The following is a 26511-nucleotide window of genomic DNA, read 5'->3' on the forward strand; positions in this document are numbered from 1 at the left end:
TCCACACACGACCACAGGTAGATTTTATTTCATTTCTCATAAGTTATACAGTGAAGAGTTACAGAGGATCGCACGTCCTGTTCATGGAAACGAGCGAAAATCCGCCAAACAGTGCACGACACGGGATCACGTCACTAGAGCCGTCAATGTACTACAGATCCCAGCCGCTCCACACACACAAATAAATAGCGTTTCTTGGTACTATGCACACATTCTAGAGAGTTTTTACATCCTTGTAGCTCCCCCTGCTGGACACTCGGGGGATATTTGCTGTTTGCGGCGCCATGTTGTGCCCATGTGGCAGTAGGAGGACCTGGAAGTCCCTGCTTTCAAGTAATTCTCTGCTCAGAGCACGAGACCCTCGTGTGCAGGTCTAAGGAGGAGAACATTAACCCTTCAAATCCCAAATACTTTTACAGGAAAGTAAACAATAAAAAGAGAGAGAGAGGGACCTCCTCCAAAGCCTGACCTCCATACTAGGAAGTGAAGACTGAGGTACGAGGTCTTTGATGCCTCAGCCATTCTAATCTGTAAAGGTAAATTATATACAAAGCGCACAGGAGACCAACCACTCACAACACAAGGGTGAACCTACTCTCTCACCCACGGGGCGCATGGAGGAGGACGTGAGAAGGTGACAGTCGGGGTGGGGGGGCGGAATGTATCAGGGCCTGGACACAGGAGGGGATGGCATGGACGGGTGCGGGGGGAGGTCACTCGTTCTGGGGCACAGAGATGGATGGTCCTTTGGGGTCATCAAAGCGATCCATGGTCTTGAGGCTCATCACCATGTGGAGTCCGTACGTCAGGATGAAGACGAAGAGCAGAGTGGTGATGAGACCCATCCAGATGCCGGGAGAGAAGAATCCGGCGCAGTCACTGGCGTAATTAAACTGGACGCTGGTCACGTTAAAGGCCTGAATCTGAGGGGAGAGAGAGGTGGGATCAAAGATTAAAAAATACATATCTATAGTAACTCACTGCTATACAGGTCAGTGTGTGTGAAGGCGTGACTTAAAGGGCAGGTCCACAGTATTAATACAATTAATCTACACCTGTAATTAACAATTATATACTCCAGAGCTGCACTCACTATTCTGCTGGTGCAGTCACTGTGTACATACATTACTTATCCTGTACTGATCCTGAGTTACATCCTGTATTATACTCCAGAGCTGCACTCACTATTCTGCTGGTGCAGTCACTGTGTACATACATTACTTATCCTGTACTGATCCTGAGTTACATCCTGTATTATACTCCAGAGCTGCACTCACTATTCTGCTGGTGCAGTCACTGTGTACATACATTACTTATCCTGTACTGATCCTGAGTTACATCCTGTATTATACTCCAGAGCTGCACTCACTATTCTGCTGGTGCAGTCACTGTGTACATACATTACTTATCCTGTACTGATCCTGAGTTACATCCTGTATTATACTCCAGAGCTGCACTCACTATTCTGCTGGTGCAGTCACTGTGTACATACATTACTTATCCTGTACTGATCCTGAGTTACATCCTGTATTATACTCCAGAGCTGCACTCACTATTCTGCTGGTGCAGTCACTGTGTACATACATTACTTATCCTGTACTGATCCTGAGTTACATCCTGTATTATACTCCAGAGCTGCACTCACTATTCTGCTGGTGCAGTCACTGTGTACATACATTACTTATCCTGTACTGATCCTGAGTTACATCCTGTATTATACTCCAGAGCTGCACTCACTATTCTGCTGGTGCAGTCACTGTGTACATACATTACTTATCCTGTACTGATCCTGAGTTACATCCTGTATTATACTCCAGAGCTGCACTCACTATTCTGCTGGTGGAGTCACTGTGTACATACATTACTTATCCTGTACTGATCCTGAGTTACATCCTGTATTATACTCCAGAGCTGCACTCACTATTCTGCTGGTGCAGTCACTGTGTACATACATTACTTATCCTGTACTGATCCTCAGTTACATCCTGTATTATACCCCAGAGCTGCACTCACTATTCTGCTGGTGCAGTCACTGTGTACATACATTACTTATCCTGTACTGATCCTGAGGTACATCCTGTATTATACTCCAGAGCTGCACTCACTATTCTGCTGGTGCAGTCACTGTGTACATACATTACTTATCCTGTACTGATCCTGAGTTACATCCTGTATTATACTCCAGAGCTGCACTCACTATTCTGCTGGTGCAGTCACTGTGTACATACATTACTTATCCTGTACTGATCCTCAGTTACATCCTGTATTATACTCCAGAGCTGCACTCACTATTCTGCGATATAATATGTGTGACATCCTCTCACTTACCTGGAAATCAGTGATGGTGAGGCGCCAGTTGCTGGCAGGGGAATCGTCGGTGGTATTCTTCACCAGGAGCGGACCGTGTGTGGGCAGATTGCTGACATACTGACAGTGGAAGGAGTAGTTACTGGGAGCGTTCACCTGAGGAGCCAGGAAGGTGGCGTTGACTGTTCCGTTAAATAATAACACACGGTTCAGAGTGAACCAGGGTCGTCCGGATACTGGATACCAGCGGCTCGCCAGTTCGAAGCTGCAGAGATTGAAAAATATAATGACAAGGGAAAAGTGACATCAGCAAGATGATGACATCAGAACTTGTAAATGACATCCAATGATGTCAGCATGCTGACACAGGCAGCACACACCTATATCACTGGGGCCGACACAGGCGGCACACACCTATATCACTGGGGCCGACACAGGCGGCACACACCTATATCACTGGGGCCGACACAGGCGGCACACACCTATATCACTGGGGCCGACACAGGCGGCACACACCTATATCACTGGGGCCGACACAGGCGGCACACACCTATATCACTGGGGCCGACACAGGCGGCACACACCTATATCACTGGGGCCGACACAGGCGGCACACACCTATATCACTGGGGCCGACACAGGCGGCACACACCTATATCACTGGGGCCGACACAGGCGGCACACACCTATATCACTGGGGCCGACACACACCTATATCACTGGGGCTGACACACACCTATATCACTGGGGCTGACACAGGCGTCACACACCTCTATCACTGGGGCTGACACACACCTATATCACTAGCGCTGATAAACGCGGCACACACCTCTATCACTGGGGCTGACGCAGGCGGCACCCACCTCTATCACTGGGGCCGGCACCCACCTCTATCACTGGGGCCGGCTGATCCACCTCTATCACTGGGGCCGGCACCCACCTCTATCACTGGGGCCGGCACCCCCTCATCACTGGGGCCGCACCCACCTCTATCACTGGGGCCGGCACCCACTCTATCACTGGGGCCGGCACCCACCTCTATCACTGGGCCGGCACCCACCTCTATCACTGGGGCCGGCACCCCTCTATCACTGGGGCCGGCACCCACCTCTATCACTGGGGCCTCACCCACCTCTATCACTGGGGCCGGCACCCACCTCTATCACTGGGGCCGGCACCCACCTCTATCACTGGGGCCGGCACCCACCTCTATCACTGGGGCCGGCACCCCCCTCTATCACTGGGGCCGGCACCCACCTCTATCACTGGGGCCGGCACCCACCTCTATCACTGGGGCCGGCACCCACCTCTATCACTGGGGCCGGCACCCACCTCTATCACTGGGGCCGGCACCCACCTCTATCACTGGGGCCGGCACCCACCTCTATCACTGGGGCCGGCACCCACCTCTATCACTGGGGCCGGCACCCACCTCTATCACTGGGGCCGGCACCCACCTCTATCACTGGGGCCGGCACCACCTCTATCACTGGGGCCGGCACCCCCTATCACTGGGGCCGGCACCACCTCTATCACTGGGGCCGGCACCCACCTCTATCACTGGGCCGGCACCCACCTCTATCACTGGGGCGGCACCCACCTCTATCACTGGGGCGGCACCCACCTCATCACTGGGGCCGGCACCCACCTCTATCACTGGGGCCGGCACCCACCTCTATCACTGGGGCCGGCACCCCTCTATCACTGGGGCCGGCACCCCCTATCACTGGGGCCGGCACCCACCTCTATCACTGGGGCCGGCACCCACCTCTATCACTGGGGCCGGCACCCACCTCTATCACTGGGGCCGGCACCCACCTCTATCACTGGGGCCGGCACCCACCTCTATCACTGGGGCCGGCACCCACCTCTATCACTGGGGCCGGCACCCACCTCTATCACTGGGGCCGGCACCACCTCTATCACTGGGGCCGGCACACACCTCTATCACTGGGGCCGGCACACACTCTATCACTGGGGCCGGCACACACCTCTATCACTGGGGCCGGCACACACCTCTATCACTGGGGCCGGCACACACCTCTATCACTGGGGCCGGAACACAACCTCTATCACTGGGGCCGGCACACACCTCTATCACTGGGGCCGGCACACACCTCTATCACTGGGGCCGGCACAACCTCTATCACTGGGGCCGGCACACACCTCTATCACTGGGGCCGGCACACACCTCTATCACTGGGGCCGGCACACACCTCTATCACTGGGGCCGGCACACACCTCTATCACTGGGGCCGGCACACACCTCTATCACTGGGGCCGGCACCCACCTCTATCACTGGGGCCGGCACACACCTCTATCACTGGGGCCGGCACACACCTCTATCACTGGGGCCGGCACACACCTCTATCACTGGGGCTGGCACACATGTCAGTACTTACACAATTCTGATCCCACCGTTGTAATTTAGCTCGAGCCTGGAAGAAAAAGAACGTCAAAAACTGTAAATATCCACAATTCTCCACATAAAATGGGGGAAATATTATAGAAAACACAAGGGAAAAAAAACCCACAAAATATGGCAGAGATGCCCTGTGCCCAGAGGATAAGTGCATGATCGGCGGGGGTATTACTGCTGCGACTCCATCGATCACGAGAGCAGGGTCCTGCGTCTCACCATCCGGGATCACTGAACCCTCTAACCTGGGCCATTATTTAACCCCTTCGATGCTGTGCTGAATAGCGACAATGGCATCTAAGGGAGTCTCACAGATGGAGGGGATAATCGAGGGGCGCCGCTAGGTGATCATGGGGTCGGGGTGCCTAACAAAGGCATCTGCTTTCACAGCTCGGCCAGGCTCCATCGCCGGCAGTCCCATCGATGTGAATTAAGTGGTGGTCACTCGAGACCCCCTTCCCTCCACTTCCTCATGATCGCTGGGACCCCCTTGAGGAGTCATTTAATCGCTAATTCTGTGGATAAGTGTGAGCTGGAAGACCCCTTTAAGAGGATAGTATCTGAAGTCTACACTGAGTAGAAGGTCCAGGACTGAAGATGCACTACTGAGAGATTCTGATGACATCATTCTGACTGGTCTGATGTCATGGGGAGGTTGTATGGATTCAGGTCACCATATACAGCCACATAACAGTATACACAGGGGGACACATTGCGGTATGTGGCGATCTGTACCCACACAACACGGGTTGTAATATGGAGCCATCAGTGGTGCAGTATGATCACATCAGAAAACAAAATTTGAATATTTGACATTTTAACGTAAGGGTCTCTTATTGCCTCCTATCTATTTTGTCGTGCCCGGCCCTCACCTGGCAGCAGAGCTGTTGCAGAAGGAGCCGCTCGTGATGTCACCCGTCTCCCGGAACGTGGCATTAGTCAGTTCCACCTCCCGATCCATAGACACCGTGATGTTCGAGGCCCAAAACAGGATGCAGGGAATATTCTGGGTTCCGTTGTAAGACAGAGGAGGGTAAGCGGGTGTCGGTGTAGCGGTCGCCAACAACTGGCGCCCAAAACTGCCCACAGCAAAGTCATTCTCCCTGGTAACCTAAAAGAACAAAAAGTATTACGAGCTAAAGTGCGGTGCGGGGACTTCACGCCCGATAGAGACCCCGAACAGCCGATAGGTATGCAATGGCTGCCAGTCACTCTGCAAACCGTTCTAAGCATATTGTCACACTAGAGAGGGGCACAGCTCTGAAAAGACCTTCTGGGTGCGAATAGTTAATCAAAAAAGAAGGAAGGAAGGAAGGAAAAAAGAAAAAGGAAGGAAGGAAGGAAGGAAGGAAGGAAAAGAAAAAAGGAAGGAAGGAAGGAAGGAAGGAAGGAAGGAGGAAAGAAAAAAAGGAAGGAAGGAAGAAGGAAAGGAAAAGAAAAAGGAAGGAAGGCGAAGGAAGGGAGGAAGGAGAAAAGAAACTTAGGAAAAGCGAAGCCCTTACCTAGTAAACCTCCCCTCAGCCCTCCCCAACGAAAAAAAAGAAAGAAAGAAAAAAAGAACACAAAAAGAAGAAAAAAGAAGACAAAAGAAAAAAGAGAAAGATACAGAAAGAAATCCCTCAAAAAGAATACATAATAAAGAAAGAAAAAAAAGACCAAAAACCATAAAAAGAAAGCCAAAGACACCAGAAGAACAAAATGAAAACAAAAAAAAAGAAGAAAAGAAAAGTAAGGACAGAAATGAAGGAAAGAAAGGAAAGAGGAAAATAAAGTAAAGAAAGTAAAAGAAGGAGGAAAAGAAAGGAAGGAGGGAAGGAAGGACATAAATAAAGAGCGAGTTGTGCAATCCAGTTCTGCTTCCAAAAGGACAAAAAAAAAAAAAAAACAAGTGTCTTGAGAGAAGGGTGCCCAGGTTAGCTGAGAGGCATTTGTCAGGGTCCCGGGGGGGCTCGTTCTCATTAGAGAGACCAGTATTAGAAAAAGGCACTGATTGAACAGTCCGAGGCTACCATCAGATGTTCCCCTGGTGGTAGCCTCGAAATGTTCAAGGTTAGGCATTTCTCTCTCTGAAAAGAATTTTGGATTTGTTAGAATCTGAATTTTTGGGGGAAATTCAAGCCTAATTTCCAATCGGTTCCCTCATCTGTAGTTCGCAGCAAGCAGTCACGTGCATCACACGACGGATACCACCTGACCCCACTGACTTATAAAGGCTTCCATCATCTTCATGGGAAAAATAGCCTGTTCTTCCCATGGAACCTGCCGGGACGGCTGCCAGAGACCTCAGAGATAGTGTGAACAGGACCCCTGTGCTGTAAGTGGAGTGAAGGCTCAGGGGGCACTATGCCAGAGCCTCATCTATGGCGTACACGCCTGGAAAAGCTCCGTATATATGGGCCCCAATCACCCAGTAAGTGTCCTTTTAGCCTCCATGGGGCAGTAATACACCGGGAAGGCGCAACAGACTGTGCCACTGACACAATGACGAAGGAAATAAACGGATAGTCTCCACGTACCCGCGATGGCCTGAGGGCTGTGAGGAGGGCGGTGTAAGGGATACCTTCTGATTTCAGGGTGCTCAGCACCTGTCCTATCACTTCATCTGCAAAGAGACAAAAGAAAAATCATTCCCAATCTTTCATCACCGTGCAGACTGTACCGGACTATCAGATGCCAGATTGCAGGGGTGGATAGGGGTCAGCAACCTCCAGCACTTAGATGAGAGTTATGAGAACGGAAGACCAAGTGTGCTCGCTGCTCCCGGGGTTGGGGGCTGACCGTCCCATAGAGTGAATGGAGCAGCGGCAGCGACTATGCTTGACCTGCTGCTGCATACATAGACTCAAGATCGATAGGGGATAACCCTTTAAAGGGGCTGTCTAGGACTACAAAAAGATGGCGGCTTTCGTCCAAAAACAGCACTGTCCACAGGCCGAGTGCGGTATAAAAGCTCTGCATCAATGGGGATGAGCAGCAGTACCAGGCACCACCCATGGACAGGCGTGGGGCAGATTCTGGGATGAAGCAGCCATGTTTCTCAGACTCACCGTTTGCTCGGAGGACGTCTTTAGCTGCCATTACTCCGGCACTAAATGGAAGGAAGAAAAAAAAAAAGTGGTAAATGAATAGAAAATTCCAAAAAGTTCAACAGAAGTGGTAGCATATTACAGTATAAGAACGCCGATCACACCCCAGACTGGCCTGGCGCTGGTCTGTTAATGCACAATGTGGACACTGCCAAGTCCAATATATTAATATATGGCAGCCGCCTAGTCCAGGGTGCATAGTACTGGGGGCACTGGGCGCAAGACACTAATATATGGCAGCCACCTAGTCCAGGGTGCATAGAATTGGGGGCACTGGGCCCAAGATATTAATATTTGGCAGCCACCTAGTCCAGGGTGCATAGTACTGGGGGCACTGCCGAGTCCAAGATACTAATATATGGCAGTCACCTAGTCCAGGGTGCATAGTACTGGGGGCACTGCCGAGTCCAAGATACTAATATATGGTAGTCACCTAGTCCAGTGTACATAGTACTGGGGGCACTGCCGAGTCCAAGATATTAATATATGGCAGTCACCTAGTTCAGTGTGCTTAGTACCGGTGGCACTGCAGAGTCCAAGATACTAATGTATGGCATCCATCTAGTCCAGGGTGCATAGTACTGGGGGCACTGCCGAGTCCAAGATATTAATATATGGCAGTCACCTAGTTCAGTGTGCTTAGTACCGGTGGCACTGCAGAGTCCAAGATACTAATGTATGGCATCCATCTAGTCCAGGGTGCATAGTACTGGGGGCACTGCCGAGTCCAAGATATTAATATATGGCAGCCACCTAGTCCAGGGTGCTTAGTACCGAGGGCACTGGGTACAAGATACTAATATATGGCATCCATCAAGTCCAGCGTGCATGTGCCGGGGGCATTCGGGCTGATGGGTATTTGATTTGTAAGGCTGACTTAGTTATGCCTGAATCCATGCATCCCGCCTCCTGTCACACCGGCTGTCGGCAGAGCCGGGTCCTCCAGCGCCGGCCGGTTCACCTCACCTGTTGGCATAGGGCAGCTGCACAATCAGCAGTGACGGGATACTCTCATTCAGCCTCAGCTCCAATAGGGTCGACTGATCCACGTGCAGGGGGCTCACACCCAGCTTCTCCTTTAGGTAAGTTGGCAAGATGTTGGCAGCGTACCAGTCTACGGCGGGCAGCACCAAGGAGGACGGTGACGACTCCATGATGTTCTACAAAGCAATTGTCATGTGTGAGATGAGGGACAGGATGAGCGTACAGAGGACACGTCCACATCCCTGGTGGGAGTACACCCAGCGCCTCCTGCAGCCCCCTCCCCAAATATCTCACCCTTTTACAGTACAATCCATTAGTCTGGCACCTGACAGATATCCTGATAATATGGAATGGGGAAAAGCCTACAGAAAAGCTACCGATGATGATGACGACCCGGGCGGGCGCCACCATAGACGATCCATAGGAGGAGGAGGAGAGTATCTGATGGGTCACGATTTTTAAGTCACCATCAATGTCAGATTGCAGCCATCACTGTGACGTGTGACGCAGAAGACTCAGTTTACGGTTGGAGTCTGGTCCCTCTACAACACCCCGCAGTCCTATGGCGGCCATGTAATGTGCATGAACTGCTCAGTCTTTTGGCATATGTTAGGGAAAGAAAGGATTGGGCGTACTGAATTTCAACATGCCCCATCCATGGTTCTCAACAGGGATAAGCCACTGATGACACCTGCATGCTTGGCTGAACTGAGCGTACACGTGTATGGACTCCAGTCAGTCCTTATGGGACTACCAGATGAAGCCGAGCGCTGTGCTGTACTGCGCGGCCCCCATTCACCTCACAGGACCATCTTACCTCCAGATTCGGGAAGGCGCTGTCTTGTTTGTTCCCATAGACTCCGCCGAATGCTGTGAAGTCTTCAACGCTCAACTGACGGAATAACAGAGATGTGTTAGAATCGACGCCACAGGGAGACGGGGGGGGCGGGGGGGGGGGGGGGCTAGGGGTAATTACTTAATGGGATACAGGCTGGGAAGGGGGGTCCTTTTACATGGGATGGGTCATCAATATCTGATCGGTGGGCGTGTGACACCTGGGATCCCCACCAATCTAATAGAGATACTTAGACGACCCGTCCCCTCTCCTGACTTGTCTGTTTTAGTAGCTACTTGCATCCCCCATGTAATAAGAATCCTGCACTCTATGTTGTGCCGTTCCTCTATTACTCCTTCTAGAAGTTCTGAAAGAATTTCTAGCAGTTTGCAGTGAAGGTCCAGATGGGTGTTACCAGCTGGGGGCATGTCAATGTACAGTCTGACATTATCCAATCAATGCTGCCAGTGTCACGCTGTGCAGGGACACGTCCCCAGCTGGTAACGCCCATCTGGACCTTCATTGTAAACTGCTAGCTAATTCATTCATAAATTCTAGCAGGAATAATAGAGGGATGGCACATCATGGAGTCAGAAGAATGGATGCTCCAGAATTCTTACTACGTGGGGGATGTCAGGAGAGGGGACAGGTCCTCTCCCTTTAGGTCACATTATTGGCCCTCACTGCACGGACCCATTCACGGGCACCAGCCCCTCCCCCGCCCGCCTCATCTTGCTGAGAACAATACCTTCTCTTGGAGGAACAGCAGAACATTCCTGGGTCCAGTGCTGAGAGCCGCGTCCAGGTACTGACCCAGCTGGAGATCGGTTGTCACGTGTCCGCCATGTGCGCTGGGCTGCGCTGACCAGAGGGAGCTGTCGGCAGGACACGGGATATTAACGCCATGTACATATCAGACAAGTACTGGTCTAATGGGCACGTCACATAGGTGGGTGTACACGGACTCCAATGGCCTCCCGGGAAAACCACAAGTCCCGCCTCACATGACCGAGCTGAGTGCAGCCCTGACAATGGATCATTCATAAGCAGCGGACGGACAATTATTTCTGGGAAATTTCAGGCTCATGAGACGCCTGTGACATCTTATGCTGGAAGATACAGGCCCAAAGCCTGAGGCTGCACTACTGAGAGATCCAATATGGCATAGGCCGCCATTACAGAAGTACATTAGTAAAGGGGTCTCCCATCTGTCGTAATGCTGGGAGCTGTGGTGTCCGACGTCTGGGGGGGGGGGGGGGGGGCTGCATTAGTATAAGGCGGTACTCCTATAACTCCTCCGGTCACCACATCCCGGGCACGTTCTGTTTCCAGGAACAATTTTGAGGAAGTGGAAATGAGAACTCCGCACGTGGGGAACCGTCTGCACCGCATTGTGTCACAGCCCAAGACGTCCCCTCCGTTTGTGCTCATGGGGGAGGGGGCGTCACGGAGGGAGCGTGGCAATGGTTTGCCGCAGTGTAGTATCCAGTGCTGCAGTGTAAAGAATGGCGGACAGAAAGATGACGTGTACTGAAAGAATGTAACACGTGAGCACAGTGATGACATCACAACACCATGATTATAATGAAATGTGATGACATCATGCCACCATATCCTGAGAATAATACACTGCAATGACATCATGAGTGTAATTATACACTGTGATGACATCATAACAACCTGAGAATAATACACTGCGATCACATCATAACAACCTGAGTATAATACCCTGTGATGACATCACAACAACCTGAGTGTAATAAGTGACATCATGAGTGTACTAATACATAATTTATAAAAAAAATCATGACATAATGACGTCATCACACGACACATCGAGGAGGAACCCTGCAGTAACACACAGCAATGACAAATATAATGGTTGTGTCTAAAAACACACAGCTCTCACCCCTCGCTGGACCACAGCAGGACGGGCACTTGCTGGGAGGTGGCAGCATGCCATGGCACCACCAGTACAAGGAGGAAGGAGAGAGGTACGAAGAACGACCCGGCCGCCATCTTCCTGCCCCAAACACAGGGAAGACAATCACATGACTGCCGCCGATCAGGTGACAAGGGCAAAGCCCATTGGAGGTCGTCGACGTCAATCAAGGTGCGGCAAGAAGGCGGGATAAACGTACTGAAATGTTATTGGACAGTAGGACTGTAGTCAGAGCGCATGCGCCGTCAAACTCCTGTCGCTTCGCTATTAAATCAGGCGCATGCGCAGTACTACACTGTAATAAGAGGCGCAGGTGCAGCAGAGGAATGTACCCCAAAACTGCACAGGAAGGAGGGGTGCCCGTTATTCTTCCTCTGCAGCTATCCACAGCACACTCACATTCTGGATTCTCCTAATTTTCCCTCATGGGTATTTCTGGCAAGGCACGTATAAGGGATGGAAATACTTCAGTGTGAACGCGCTCTAAGGGCTTGTTCTTGCGACCGTTGCCACTTCGCTGCCGTATTGCGGCCTGCATACGACGGGGTCCGCAATACACAGGGCACCGGCCGTGTGCATTCCACATCAGAGATGCAGACTCATTCACTTTAATGGGTCCGCAAATCCGGAGATGCAGAACCACAGGACGGACCCTACGGAAGCACAGCCCTGTGCCTCACATGGATCCAGAGATCTCCACATTCATTTCTCTGCCAGGTTTATATTGCGCTGACAGAACAGGGCGTGTGCCCTTTGTCGGGGATGTGGCCTCTCTGCTGCAGCTGGTGGCAGTTGAAGGATGGAACTGAGCATGTGCGTCCATCTCAGTAAGCAGGACAGAGAAATTAGAAAAGGAGCAAACAGCAGGTGGCGCTGTACAGATAGACTTTACTGAATAACTCAGTGGCTATAGAGGCCCTGAGGGTGACTACCAATCGGCACTCACTGTCCACACATAAGACTGGTATCCCAGCACTCACTGCCACCTATAAAACTGGTGTCCCGGCACTCACTGCCACCTATAAGACTGGCATCCTGGCACTCACTGCCACCTATAAGACTGGCATCCTGGCACTCACTGCCACCTATAAGACCGGCATCCCATGACTCACTGCCCATCCATAAGACTGGCATCCCAGCACTCACTGTCCACCCATAAGACTGGCATCCCGGCAATCACTGCCATCCATAAGACTGGCATCTCAATACTCGCTGCCCACCAATATGACTGACATTCTCTGCCACCCATAAGACTGGCATCCTGCCACTCACTGCCCCCCATAAGACTGGCATACCGGCTCTCACTGCCACCCATAAGACTGGTATCCCAGCACTCACTGTCCACCCATAAGACTGGCATCCCGGCAATCACTGCCATCCATAAGACTGGCATCTCAATACTCACTGCCCACCAATATGACTGACATTCTCTGCCACCCATAAGACTGGCATCCTGCCACTCACTGCCCCCCATAAGACTGGCATACCGGCTCTCACTGCCACCCATAAGACTGGCATCCTGGCACTCACTGCCCCCCATAAGACTGGCATACCGGCACTCACTGCCACCCATAAGACTGGCATACCGGCACTCACTGCCACCCATAAGACTGGCATCCGTGCACTAAGGCTGGGTTCACACTTGAGCGTTGCGCAAACACGCGTTTTACGCGCGTTTTTGACGCGCATTTTTATGCGCGTTTTTGTAATAGTAAACGCGCGTTTGATGCGCGTTTGTGTGATTCACTACAGTGTCCTATGGCCACAAACGCCCCAAAAGTCGCTCATGTACTTTTTGGAGCGTCGGGCGTTTTACAGCGCGATCGTACGCGCTGTAAAACGCCCAAGTGTGAACCATTCCCATAGGGAATCATTGGTTTCTCCTTGTTGAGCGTTTTACAGCGCGTAGGAACGCGCTGTAAAACGCTCAGGTGTGAACCCAGCCTCACTAATAATTTAAATAGTAATAATTTCTCACACATCCGGCTTCACTTCCCTTGACAGGTGGGTAATTAGAGCGCAGTCCTGGCAGATTGAAAGCGCTCGTCCTCCCCTATTCTGTAGTGGTAGTGTCCATGTAGAAAAGTGTCTCAGGGGCTCGGAGCGGCTCAGTGTGAGTCTGGCTGCTGCTCTGGCATCACCTGGGCACCTTTTCCCGAGGTGGACCACACAAGGCTTGGTGAGTAGGAACCCTTGGTTGGGAGGGCCACTCCCAAGGGCACTAATGGTTGGGTGCCCAGGGAGTGGGCATTTACAGTCAAGTGTTTTAGGTCTGTATTAGATTAGGGGGTCTGTACAGTCCTGGACAAAAGTTTTGAGACTGACTCAAATTTCAGTTTTCACACATTTTGTTGCTTCAGTGTTTTTGGATCTTTTTGTCAGATGTTCCTGGTATAGTGAAGGACATAGAAACATTTCAGAAGTTTTTAAACTTCTATCAAGAAATCTATCAGGTTAAGGCCTCTTTCACACTACAGTATGTTGCATTCAGTGTTTTGCGTTCCGTTTTTCACGGATCCGTTGTTCCGTTTTTTGCTTCCGTTGTGGTTCCGTTTCCGTTCCGTTGTTCCGTTCCGTTTTTCCGTATGGCAAATACAGTATACAGTAATTTCATATTAAAAATTGAGCTGGGCATAACATTTTCAATTGATGGTTCCGCAAAAAACGGAACGAATACGGAAGACATACGGATGCATTTCCGTATGTGTTCCGTTTTTTTTGCGGCCCCATTGACTTGAATGGAGACACGGACTGTGATTCTCGGCCAAATATAGGACATGTTCTATCTTTTCAACGGAACGGAAAAACGGAAATACGGAAACGGAATGCATACGGAACACATTCCGTTTTTTTGCGGAACCATTGAAATGAATGGTTCCGTATACGGACCGTATACGGAACGCAAAAAACGGACCGTATACGGAACGCAAAAAACTGTAGTGTGAAAGAGGCCTAAGGCCTCTTTCACACTACAGTTTTTTGCGTTCCGTATACGGTCCGTTTTTTGCGTTCCGTATACGGTCCGTATACGGAACCATTCATTTCAATGGTTCCGCAAAAAAACGGAATGTGTTCCGTATGCATTCCGTTTCCGTATTTCCGTTTTTCCGTTCCGTTGAAAAGATAGAACATGTCCTATATTTGGCCGAGAATCACAGTCCGTGTCTCCATTCAAGTCAATGGGGCCGCAAAAAAAAACGGAACACATACGGAAATGCATCCGTATGTCTTCCGTATTCGTTCCGTTTTTTGCGGAACCATCAATTGAAAATGTTATGCCCAGCTCAATTTTTAATATGAAATTACTGTATACTGTATTTGCCATACGGAAAAACGGAACGGAACAACGGAACGGAAACGGAACCACAACGGAAGCAAAAAACGGAACAACGGATCCGTGAAAAACGGAACGCAAAACACTGAATGCAACATACTGTAGTGTGAAAGAGGCCTTATGCAAAGACTGAATATTTCCAGTGTTGACCCTTCTTTTTCAGGACCTATGCATTTCACCCTGGCATGCCGGGTGTCAGCTTCTGGGCCAAATCCTGACTGATGATGACCCATAGTTGCCTAATCAGTGTTTGGAGTTTATCATAAGTTTTTATTTGTTCACCCACTTGTTTGAGGATTGACCACAGGTTCTCAATGGAATTGAGGTCTGGGGAGTTTTCTGGCCATGGATCCAAAATGTTAGTGTTTTGTTCACTGAACCACTTGATTCTCAGTTTTGCCTTATGCTATGGTGCCCGTCATGTTGGAAAAAACATTGGCCATCACCACATTGCTCATGGATGGTCAGGAGAAGTTGCTCCTTGATGGTTAGGAGAAGTTGCTCCTGGATGGTCAGGAGAAGTTGCTCCTTGCTGGTCAGGAGAAGTTGCTCCTGGATGGTCTGGAGAAGTTGCTCCTGGATGTTTGGGAGAAGTTTGCTCCTTGATGGTTGGTAAAAGTTGCTCCTGGGTGGTCAGGATAAGTTGCTCTTGGATGGTCAGAAGAAGTTGCTTCTGGATGGTCAGGAAAAGTTTTCTTCCAGATGGTGTGGAGAAGTCTGCTCCTGGATGGACAGGAGAAGTTGCTCAGTTCGGTAGCCGTTTGCTCCTGGATGGTTGGTAGAAGTTGTTCCTGGATGGTCAGAATAAGTTGCTCCTGGGTGGTCGGGAGAAGTTGCTCCTGGGTGGTCGGGAGAAGTTGCTCCTGGGTGGTCGGGAGAAGTTGTTCCTGGATGGAAGGGAGAAGTTGCTCCTGGATGGTCTGGAGAAGTTTGCTCCGGGATAGCCGGGTAAAGTTTGCTCCTGGATGGTTGATAGAAGTAGCTCCTGGATGATCAGGAGAAGCTACTCCTGTGTGGTCAGGAGACATTGCTCTTGGGGGATGTTTTGAAACCATTCTTTATTGCAGTGCTCTTAGGTAAAACTGTGAGTGAGCCCACTCCCTTGGATGAGGAACAACCCCATGCATTAATGGTCTCCAGATGCTTTACTGTTAGCATGACACAGGACTCATGGTAGTGCTCAACTTTTGTTCTCTAGACAATCGTTTGTGATGAGCCGACTTGTTGACTCCGATATTTTGCCTGGACATTCACCCCTTGGCTTTGGAATGGACGGACTTCATTTTGTATTCTTTCAGCTGTCATGACGCTCACATGATGCAGTTTGGCAATTTTCTTGGTTTTCGGTTTCTCTTTTCTTGGGAAATCATCTTCACGGCTGCTTCTGTTTTCAAACCAGTGACCTTTCACTTGAATCAACCTAATAACACACTGAGCTATTAGGGAATGTGAGAACTGAGAACAGGTTGTAATTTGTAGTCTACCAAAAGAAAGAGATTGTTCCACCATAGACAATCATCTTGGCTATCTCATAAATAAATTGGTCTTGCGACTTTTTAGCATATGATTCTTGTCATGTAACTGCGTTATTGCTTTGCTCCTGGTGGTGGAACAATCTATAGATACTGGACCAGGATCGATAGTGGTCTCAATGTTGAGCTATATGTGAGTATCCTACAAGACAATTTGCTTCATACACTCGAGTACTATGGGTATGAAAAGGACAACATAGTGTTCCAGCAGGACAACGACCGGAAGTATACATCGAAATTGGAGAAGAAATGGTTCAATGACAATGAAGTAAAGGTGCTGGATTGGCCCCAACAGTCCCGAGACCTCAACCCAAACGAACAATGGTGGGTAGAGGTAAGGAAGAAGCTGTATTCATACCCAAGTGAGTCGACCAGTATGCACCAACACTGGGAACGTGTAGAAGAGACCTGGGAACAGATTTCGGTCCAAACAGGCTTGAAGCTGATTGAGAGCATGCCCAGAAGGAGTCAGGCAGTGTTGAAAGCCAAAGGTGGATTTACAAAAAACTAACAAAATAATACAAGTTAAAATTTAGAATTTTAGGAGCAAAACAGTAACAATGCAGAATAACCTGCAGAACTAATCATATGCTAACTAGTTGTGAGTCCAATTTATGTATGAGATAGCCAAGATTATTGTCTTTAAAATTATGGTAGTCTCAGGTTCGAAGCTGTAGTGGATGGTGAGATATGGAACCCAAAAGGTCAAAACATTATTACCCATTTGCTCGTCAGTGTACCTGCCTGCTGCCATTCCTGAGCAAGCTGCTCCTGAGCAGGCTGCCATGAATACAGAATGGGATCAGAACCTCCTCCAAAAGCAACATCTCCCAACCATCCAGGAGTAATTTGGTGGTGAACAATTATGTGGTGTGCCAAGAAGGGGGGAAGTCAAGATAAACTCAATACACTTGCTATCCTCCCTCTCATGCTGGAATCATATGCCGTCCAAAGATATAATCTGGACCTGGTGCACGTGTGGGATGATGACATTTATTACAGTTTCTGGGAGATAAAAATTTCCTTCCTCAGGAGTAACATTCAGAAGTTGGATTGCTGATTGTCACTTCTGAGGGGCTTAGTTGGGGATCATGAGAGGCTTTTTGGGTGGAGTAGACGTGGCCTCATGAAATGCCCTTTGTGTTGTATGTGTGTTGGTCCTCTATGATGTTTTTGCTGTATATAAAACTCTCGTCCAATTTCTTTTCCAGATATGACCTACTGAATGTGGACCTGGACAAGTAGGATATTGGCATTGTGGCCCAAGCGATAAGAATACACCATGTAGCAGTTCAGTGGCCTTCACCTTTCTTTCCTTCTCATAGTGTATTCTTCTGTCAGACGATCGGCTGCCTCCCCATTGCCGAGCTTTACCGCGTCGGACACATCTCTGACTCATCTGGCTGTGCACAAGCACACGGGTGACGTCTACATCGGTGCTGTCAACAGAATATACAAGCTGTCGGAGAATCTGACCGAGCTGCGCTCCCACTTGACTGGCCCGATTGAACATAATGCCCGCTGCTACCCCCCCCCCCACCTTCTGTGCGTCACTGCACCCACAAGCTGTCCCCCACGAACAACGTCAATAGTTGATTGACTATACGGGTAATCGGGTAGTGACCTGTGGCAGTGTGTGGCAAGGGGTTTGCCGCTTTTTGAGGTTGGACAACCTTGGGAGAGCCCCATCACCGCAAGGAACACTATTTGTCGGGGGCGAAAGAACCTGACTCCATGACCGGAGTCATTGTAGAACAGGATGCCGAGCAGAGTAAACTTTTTATTGGAACATCCATTGACGGTAAATTAGAGTTTTTTACCACCCTTTCCAGCCGCAAACTCTTGAAGAACGAGGAAAGTGAGGAGATGCTTCGTCTGGTGTACCAGGATGAGTTTGTGTCTTCTCAGATCAAGATCCCTTCCGACACGCTTTCCCTGCACCCCTCCTTTGACATTTACTATGTGTACGGCTTCGTCAGCGGTGGGTTTGTGTATTTCTTGACCCTACAACTGGACACGCAGCAAATGCTACTGGACGCCACTGGAGAAAAGTTATTTACATCCAAGATTGTCCGCATGTGCTCCAAAGACCCAGAGTTTTACTCTTACGTAGAGTTTCCCATTGGATGCACCAAGGACGGGATAGAATATAGACTCGTCCAAAGCACGTATCTTAGCCGGCCTGGCCAAAAACTAGCCCAAGAACTAGGGATACTAGAAGATGAAGATCTCCTCTACACAGTCTTCTCTCAAGGTCAGAAGAACCGATCCAACCCCCCCCCCCCCCCCCCCCCCGAGTCCGTCCTCTGCCTCTTCACCCTCAGCCAAATCTACAAAAGCATCAAGGAGCGAATCCAGTTCTGCTACCGGGGAGAAGGAAAGCTGTCCCTGCCGTGGTTACTTAATAAAGAGCTGAACTGCATTAATACGGTAAGAGGTCCGGAGAACATGGTGGGTCGTCGTATCTTCCTGTCTAGTGTCCCCCTAAATCTTAGCTGATGGGTTTTGTCTCCATGTTAGGAAGGGCTGGTCCCGTGCCCATCGCGCCGCTTTGCCTCACGATGAAGCGAAGCGCCAGGGAGTGTTAAAGGGACAGGCGAAGATTTGTTGCTTAATGTATAACATTATTAAAAATGTATTTTTCCATGGGTTAGTTTTACTTTCTTCGGCTGTTAGCCTCTCTGTCTCCAGCTTGGCTGTCCGTATCTGTCATTTACATGTTCTATTTTTCTCCCTGTAGTTTTCTAGCGCTTCTTTGCCACCTTCTTGTTTTAGTAATTTAGTGATTTAAACGCTTTCTTTTTATCATTTATTGCCCCTTCTACATTTCAATGTGTCCACGTTGTTTTTCTTTCTTGTTCCTCGTCCTTTTATTCCCATAAGGTATGTACTGTATGGCTCACAATGAGAGTTTAGGATGCTTTAAAAAACATCCCATTTTGTGGCTGTAACATTGTCCCAGTTAGTGAGTCTGATGGACTCCACATGTTCATGGCCCTCACTTATATCTTCCCGGACTGTGGGCTTTAGACAGGACTTTAAATAAGGCAAAACCCTCCCCCTCCCCAATTTTGGCGATCCTTTCTAAACTGTAACCCTTTACGTTAACTGCCCAGTCATAGCTGTCAACCAGCTATGTCTCAGTTATTCCCACTGTCATAGTCCTCCTCACTCATCACTAATTTAATTACGTCCTGTACACAGGGGATCCAATGGAAAAAGACCCTTTAACCACCACCGCCTCCAGCCTTGTTTAGTGGTTTCAACCAGTCCATACAATTACCGTCGTCCTCGCGGATATTAATTATTTTGCTGCAGATTTATTGAAAGATGGCTTTTAAGCCAGTGGGGTTACATGGCGGACCCTGAGAGATCACCGTCTTACTGTGGCGGACTCTGTCCATGGGGCTTAGAGTACTCCTCCTGAATACATAGGTGTGGACTGTGCGGCAGTTGGCGGCCTGAGCTGTACGGATTATAGGGTGTCCACCATACACACTAAGCTTTTTTGGGGCACACTAGCATGTGTATTGATCTAAGGTCCAGACTGGGTTCTGCTTACGATCAGGAACAGCTGCAAGGTTTGGGTTCTTGTGGCTGGACGCTACTTGAAGACATCAACTTCCAGGGTCAGTAACTTGCAGTTTTCAGCAGGAAACTGCTCCGGGGCGAGGGCTGCGCACAGGGCACTGCTCCGGGGCGAGGGCTGCACACGGGGCACTGCTCCAGGGCGAGGGCTGCACACGGGGCACTGCTCCAGGGCGAGGGCTGCACACAGGGCACTGCTCCGGGGCGAGGGCTGCACACAGGGCACTGCTCCAGGGCGAGGGCTACACACAGGGCACTGCTCCAGGGCAAAGGGCTGCACACATGACACTGCTCCAGGGCGAGGGCTGCACACAGGGCACTGCTCCAGGGCGAGGGCTGCACACAGGGCACTGCTCCAGGGCGAGGGCTGCACACAGGGCACTGCTCCAGGGCGAGGGCTGCACACATGACACTGCTCCAGGGCGAGGGCTGCACACGGGGTACTGCTCCAGGGCGAGGGCTGCACACAGGGCACTGCTCCGGGGCGAGGGCTGCACAAATGGCAGAGCTCGATGTGAGGGCTGCACACATGACACTGCTCCAGGGCGAGTGCTGCAGACGGGGCACTGCTCCAGGGCGAGGGCTGCACACAGGGCACTGCTCCAGGGCGAGGGCTGCACACATGACACTGCTCCAGGGCGAGGGCTGCACACGGGGCACTGCTCCAGGGCGAGGGCTGCACACAGGGCACTGCTCCAGGGCGAGGGCTGCACACAGGGCACTGCTCCAGGGCGAGGGCTGCACACATGACACTGCTCCAGGGCGAGGGCTGCACACAGGGCACTGCCCTGGGGCGAGGGCTGCACACAGGGCACTGCTCCAGGGCGAGGGCTGCACACAGGGCACTGCTCCAGGGCGAGGGCTGCACACGGGGCACTGCTCCAAGGCGAGGGCTGCACACAGGGCACTGCTCCAGGGCGAGGGCTGCACACAGAGCACTGCTCCGGGGAGAGGGCTGCACAAATGGCAGAGCTGGATGTGAGGGCTGCACACATGGCACTGCTCCAGGGCGAGGGCTGCACACAGGGCACTGCTCCAGGGCGAGGGCTGCACACAGAGCACTGCTCCGGGGAGAGGGCTGCACAAATGGCAGAGCTGGATGTGAGGGCTGCACACATGGCACTGCTCCAGGGCGAGGGCTACACACATGACACTGCTCCAGGGCGAGGGCTGCAGACGGGGCACTGCTCGAGGGCGAGGGCTGCACACAGGGCACTGCTCCAGGGCGAGGGCTGCACACAGGGCACTGCTCCAGGGCGAGGGCTGCACACGGGGCACTGCTCCAGGGCGAGGGCTGCACACAGGGCACTGCTCCGGGGCGAGGGCTGCACACAGGGCACTGCTCCAGGGCGAGGGATGCACACAGGGCACTGCTCCAGGACGAGGGCTGCACACATGGCACTGCTCCAGGGCGAGGGCTGCACACATGACACTGCTCCAGGGCGAGGGCTGCACACAGGGCACTGCTCCAGGACGAGGGCTGCACACATGACACTGCTCCAGGGCGAGGGCTGCACACAGGGCACTGCTCCAGGGCAAAGGGCTGCACACATGACACTGCTCCAGGGCGAGGGCTGCACACAGGGCACTGCTCCAGGGCGAGGGCTGCACACAGGGCACTGCTCCAGGGTGAGGGCTGCACACAGGGCACTGCTCCAGGGCGAGGACTGCACACATGACACTGCTCCAGGGCGAGGGCTGCACACGGGGTACTGCTCCAGGGCGAGGGCTGCACACAGGGCACTGCTCCGGGGCGAGGGCTGCACAAATGGCAGAGCTCGATGTGAGGGCTGCACACATGGCACTGCTCCAGGGTGAGGGCTGCACACATGACACTGCTCCAGGGCGAGAGCTGCAGACAGGGCACTGCTCCAGGGCGAGGGCTGCACACAGGGCACTGCTCCAGGGCGAGGGCTGCACACATGACACTGCTCCAGGGCGAGAGCTGCACACAGGGCACTGCTCCAGGGCGAGGGCTGCACACAGGGCACTGCTCCAGGGCGAGGGCTGCACACATGACACTGCTCCAGGGCGAGGGCTGCTCCAGGGCGAGGGCTGCACACAGGGCACTGCCCTGGGGCGAGGGCTGCACACAGGGCACTGCTCCAGGGCGAGGGCTGCACACATGACACTGCTCCAGGGCGAGGGCTGCACACAGGGCACTGCTCCAGGGCGAGGGCTGCACACATGACACTGTTCCAGGGCGAGGGCTGCACACATGGCACTGCTCCAGGGCGAGGGCTGCAGACGGGGCACTGCTCCAGGGCGAGGGCTGCACACAGGGCACTGCCCTGGGGCGAGGGCTGCACACATGGCACTGCTCCAGGGCGAGGGCTACACACATGGCACTGCTCCAGGGCGAGGGCTGCACACATGACACTGCTCCAGGGCGAGAGCTGCACACATGACACTGCTCCAGGACGAGGGCTGCAGACGGGGCACTGCTCGAGAGCGAGGGCTGCACACAGGGCACTGCTCCAGGGCGAGGGCTGCAGACAGGGCACTGCTCCAGGGCGAGGGCTGCACACAGGGCACTGCTCCAGGGCGAGAGCTGCACACATGACACTGCTCCAGGACGAGGGCTGCAGACGGGGCACTGCTCGAGAGCGAGGGCTGCACACAGGGCACTGCTCCAGGGCGAGGGCTGCAGACAGGGCACTGCTCCAGGGCGAGGGCTGCACACAGGGCACTGCTCCAGGGCGAGGGCTACACACATGACACTGCTCCAGGGCGAGGGCTGCACACATGACACTGCTCCAGGGCGAGGGCTGCACACATGACACTGCTCCAGGGCGAGGGCTGCACACATGAGACTGCTCCAGGGCGAGGGCTGCACACAGGGCACTGCTCCAGGGCGAGGGCTGCACACATGACACTGCTCCAGGGCGAGGGCTGCACACATGGCACTGCTCCAGGGCGAGGGCTGCACACATGACACTGCTCCAGGGCGAGGGCTGCACACAGGGCACTGCTCCAGGGCGAGGGCTGCACACAGGGCACTGCTCCAGGGCGAGGGCTGCACACGGGGCACTGCTCCAGGGCGAGGGCTCCACACAGGGCACTGCTCCAGGGCGAGGGCTGCACACATGGCACTGCTCCAGGGCGAGGGCTGCACACATGACACTGCTCCGGGGGGAGGGCTGCACACAGGGCACTGCTCCGGGGCGAGGGTTGCACACATGGCACTGCTCCAGGGCGAGGGCTGCACACATGACACTGCTCCAGGGCGAGGGCTGCACACATGACACTGCTCCAGGGCGAGGGCTGCACACGGGGCACTGCTCCAGGGCGAGGGCTGCACACAGGGCACTGCTCCAGGGCGAGGGCTGCACACATGACACTGCTCCAGGGCGAGGGCTGCACACGGGGCACTGCTCCCGGGCGAGGGCTGCACACGGGGCACTGCTCCAGGGCGAGGGCTGCACACATGACACTGCTCCAGGGCGAGGGCTGCACACAGGGCACTGCTCCGGGGCGAGGGCTGCACAAATGGCACTGCTCCAGGGCGAGGGCTACACACATGACACTGCTCCAGCTCGAGGGCTGCACACAGGGCACTGCTCCGGGGCGAGGGCTGCACACATGGCACTGCTCCAGGGTGAGGGCTGCACACAGGGCACTGCTCCAGGGCGAGGGCTACACACATGACACTGCTCCAGGGCGAGGGCTGCACACAGGGCACTGCTCCGGGGCGAGGGCTGCACACGGGGCACTGCTCCAGGGCGAGGGCTGCACACATGACACTGCTCCAGGGCGAGGGCTGCACACAGGGCACTGCTCCGGGGCGAGGGCTGCACAAATGGCACTGCTCCAGGGCGAGGGCTACACACATGACACTGCTCCAGCTCGAGGGCTGCACACAGGGCACTGCTCCGGGCGAGGGCTGCACACATGGCACTGCTCCAGGGTGAGGGCTGCACACAGGGCACTGCTCCAGGGTGAGGGCTGCACACATGACACTGCTCCAGGGCGAGGGCTGCAGACGGGGCGCTGCTCCAGGGCGAGGGCTGCAGACGGGGCGCTGCTCCAGGGCGAGGGCTGCAGACGGGGCGCTGCTCCAGGGCGAGGGCTGCAGACGGGGCGCTGCTCCAGGGCGAGGGCTGCAGACGGGGCGCTGCTCCAGGGCGAGGGCTGCAGACGGGGCGCTGCTCCAGGGCGAGGGCTGCAGACGGGGCGCTGCTCCAGGGCGAGGGCTGCAGACGGGGCGCTGCTCCAGGGCGAGGGCTGCAGACGGGGCGCTGCTCCAGGGCGAGGGCTGCACACGGGGCGCTGCTCCAGGGCGAGGGCTGCACACAGGGTGCTGCTTTGTAAAAAATTACAAAAAAGCAGCAGTCATGGGAACACAGCAGTGTTACAGAAAATTTAAAAACAGAGTGAGCTCCCGACCATAAGGGACTAGTATCCCTACAGTTTGAACAGTATCAGATAAGTGGGGCTGATATGGCAAAGTGCACACAGGGTATCAGTAACAATGCATCGCAAGCATAGTCCATGCATAGCGGTGTGGGCCTGCGTGCACCCCTACAAAAATTGATACTGTTCAAACTGTAGGGATACTAGTCCCTTATGGTCGGGAGCTCACTCTGTTTTTAAATTTTCTGTAACACTGCTGTGTTCCCATGACTGCTGCTTTTTTGTAATTTTTTTTTACTAATGTATTGTAAATGGATGTTTAATAAAGAACTTATTGATTATAATTCCTTGTGTGGTAGCCCTCAAGTGCCTAGAGCTCCACCTAGCAGGAGGCATGGCACCATTTTTTTTTTGTAATATTTTTCCCCTCTGCCAGCAGCAGCAGAGAGAACAGGAGAGCTGCAGACACAACAGCAGTGACTACCGACAGGACCTGCCTTGTATCTGCAGCAATGCAAGAGCTGAAGGACCTGTGAGACGTCATGTTATCAGTGCAGGAGGGGTGAAGCTCAGCGGTGGTGGGGTAGGACCTGTGAGACGTCATGTTATCAGTGCAGGAGGGGTGAAGCTCAGCGGTGGTGGGGTAGGACCTGTGAGACGTCATGTTATCAGTGCAGGAGGGGTGAAGCTCAGCAGTGGTGGGGTAGGACCTGTGAGACGTCATGTTATCAGTGCAGGAGGGGTGAAGCTCAGCAGTGGTGGGGTAGGACCTGTGAGACGTCATGTTATCAGTGCAGGAGGGGTGAAGCTCAGCAGTGGTGGGGTAGGACCTGTGAGACGTCATGTTATCAGTGCAGGAGGGGTGAAGCTCAGCAGTGGTGGGGTAGGACCTGTGAGACGTCATGTTATCAGTGCAGGAGGGGTGAAGCTCAGCAGTGGTGGGGTAGGACCTGTGAGACGTCATGTTATCAGTGCAGGAGGGGTGAAGCTCAGCAGTGGTGGGGTAGGACCTGTGAGACGTCATGTGACATAAAGGAGCTTTGTGTGATGGAGAAGTGATGGATTCAGTGTAAGAGCCTGAAAAAGTCAGTGACTTAAAGGGATTCTGTCACCAGTTTTAACCCCCTCCAGATAAAAATATGGTTATGTTCAGGGAGCTTTACTGATTCCTAATGTGGTCTTATAAATGTAATCTGTAGGCTCATTTTGCCTAAAAAACGCTATTACTAACCTGTCATTCATAAAAATAAGGTGCCCAAGGGGCTGTAAATGGATCCAAGCTACCGCCCGCACCCGCCGCCGCCGTTCGTGCCCAGCTCCGCCTTTCCTGACCTCAGCGCCGCCTCATAATCCTGTGTGACGCCTCCGAAGTGCGCATGCGCCGGCACTTCGCTCAACCTCCCGATGACCTGCGCACTCGCTCCATGAAGCCGAACGGAGAAGTCCACACGGGCGCATCAGCCCCCCCGCGCATAATGGTGGTGGAAAAAAAGTGTGTCTTATAAAGCATAAAAAAATACAGTAAACCATTAGGAATTTAGGGGTTGTCTTCTAATAATCCAGTAAGATTCTTTGTGAACCAGTTGCTGAAATCTAGATGAAAAATTCCCTTTATTGGAAACAACAGAGATGGAGAAAGTATCGCCACGGGAAATATCACAACTGAAGCACTGCTGCGATACCACGTACAACCACGGTATGGGGCTGCGCTTGCTGAGCTGAGAGAAAGCCGCGACGCCTTCTCCAACACCCGGGACCCCCACCAGAGGACAGCTCATCAGTTATAAAGTCTTTGAAAACCCCTTTTAATGTTATTATAAGCCACAGGTGGTTATAAATTTCCCATCCTTTGTACGTTTGCATGTTGTCGGCAGCACGTTCCGTTTTCACAGAGAGACGCGATACCAAACAAGGATTATTTCTGGGGCTGCCTGAAAGATCTGCACAGCCAACAAACAAGTTATACAAAAAAATTATAATCACGTAAGATGGGATGTGCCAACAACTGTATTTGGGGGACGAATGATCCTATTAACGATCATTCATCCTCTGCTGTGCAGCTTACATCACTTATTGGCATTGGTTCTGGCGCTGCTTCGCTATATTTAAAAGGACTCCTCTTGGATCAAG

The 26511-nt window shown here is 52.6% G+C and overlaps 1 protein-coding gene and 1 pseudogene across 1 annotated transcript; one reads left to right on the forward strand and one right to left on the reverse strand.

The window, feature by feature from the left end:
• Window positions 1–11692, reverse strand: ATP6AP1 (ATPase H+ transporting accessory protein 1). The gene is made up of 10 exons (XM_044305730.1): window positions 11542–11692; window positions 10381–10507; window positions 9615–9689; window positions 8780–8973; window positions 7775–7815; window positions 7244–7329; window positions 5600–5838; window positions 4711–4746; window positions 2329–2572; window positions 1–923 (listed from the first exon to the last, which is right to left on the reverse strand). Exons 1-10 carry the CDS (start codon window positions 11649–11651, stop codon window positions 714–716), a joined length of 1362 nt encoding a protein of 453 aa, XP_044161665.1. The 5' UTR covers window positions 11652–11692; the 3' UTR covers window positions 1–713.
• A 5069-nt stretch (window positions 11693–16761) lies between these two features.
• On the forward strand, window positions 16762–19005 carry LOC122919860 (annotated as a pseudogene).
• Window positions 19006–26511: the final 7506 nt, after the last annotated feature.

Source organism: Bufo gargarizans, chromosome 9 (assembly GCF_014858855.1).
Source record: "Bufo gargarizans isolate SCDJY-AF-19 chromosome 9, ASM1485885v1, whole genome shotgun sequence".
NCBI classification, from domain to species: Eukaryota; Metazoa; Chordata; class Amphibia; order Anura; family Bufonidae; genus Bufo; species Bufo gargarizans.

Bases quoted from the DNA above. Each gene is read 5' to 3' on its own strand.
- ATP6AP1 (XM_044305730.1), bottom strand. From the start codon at position 11,651: ATGGCGGCCGGGTCGTTCTTCGTACCTCTCTCCTTCCTCCTTGTACTG. The intron at 9,690-10,380 runs GTATTGTTCTCA...TTATTCCGTCAG, and splicing joins TGCTGTTCCTCCAAGAGAAG to TTGAGCGTTGAAGACTTCAC. The intron at 924-2,328 runs GTAAGTGAGAGG...CTCTCCCCTCAG, and splicing joins TCACCATCACTGATTTCCAG to ATTCAGGCCTTTAACGTGAC.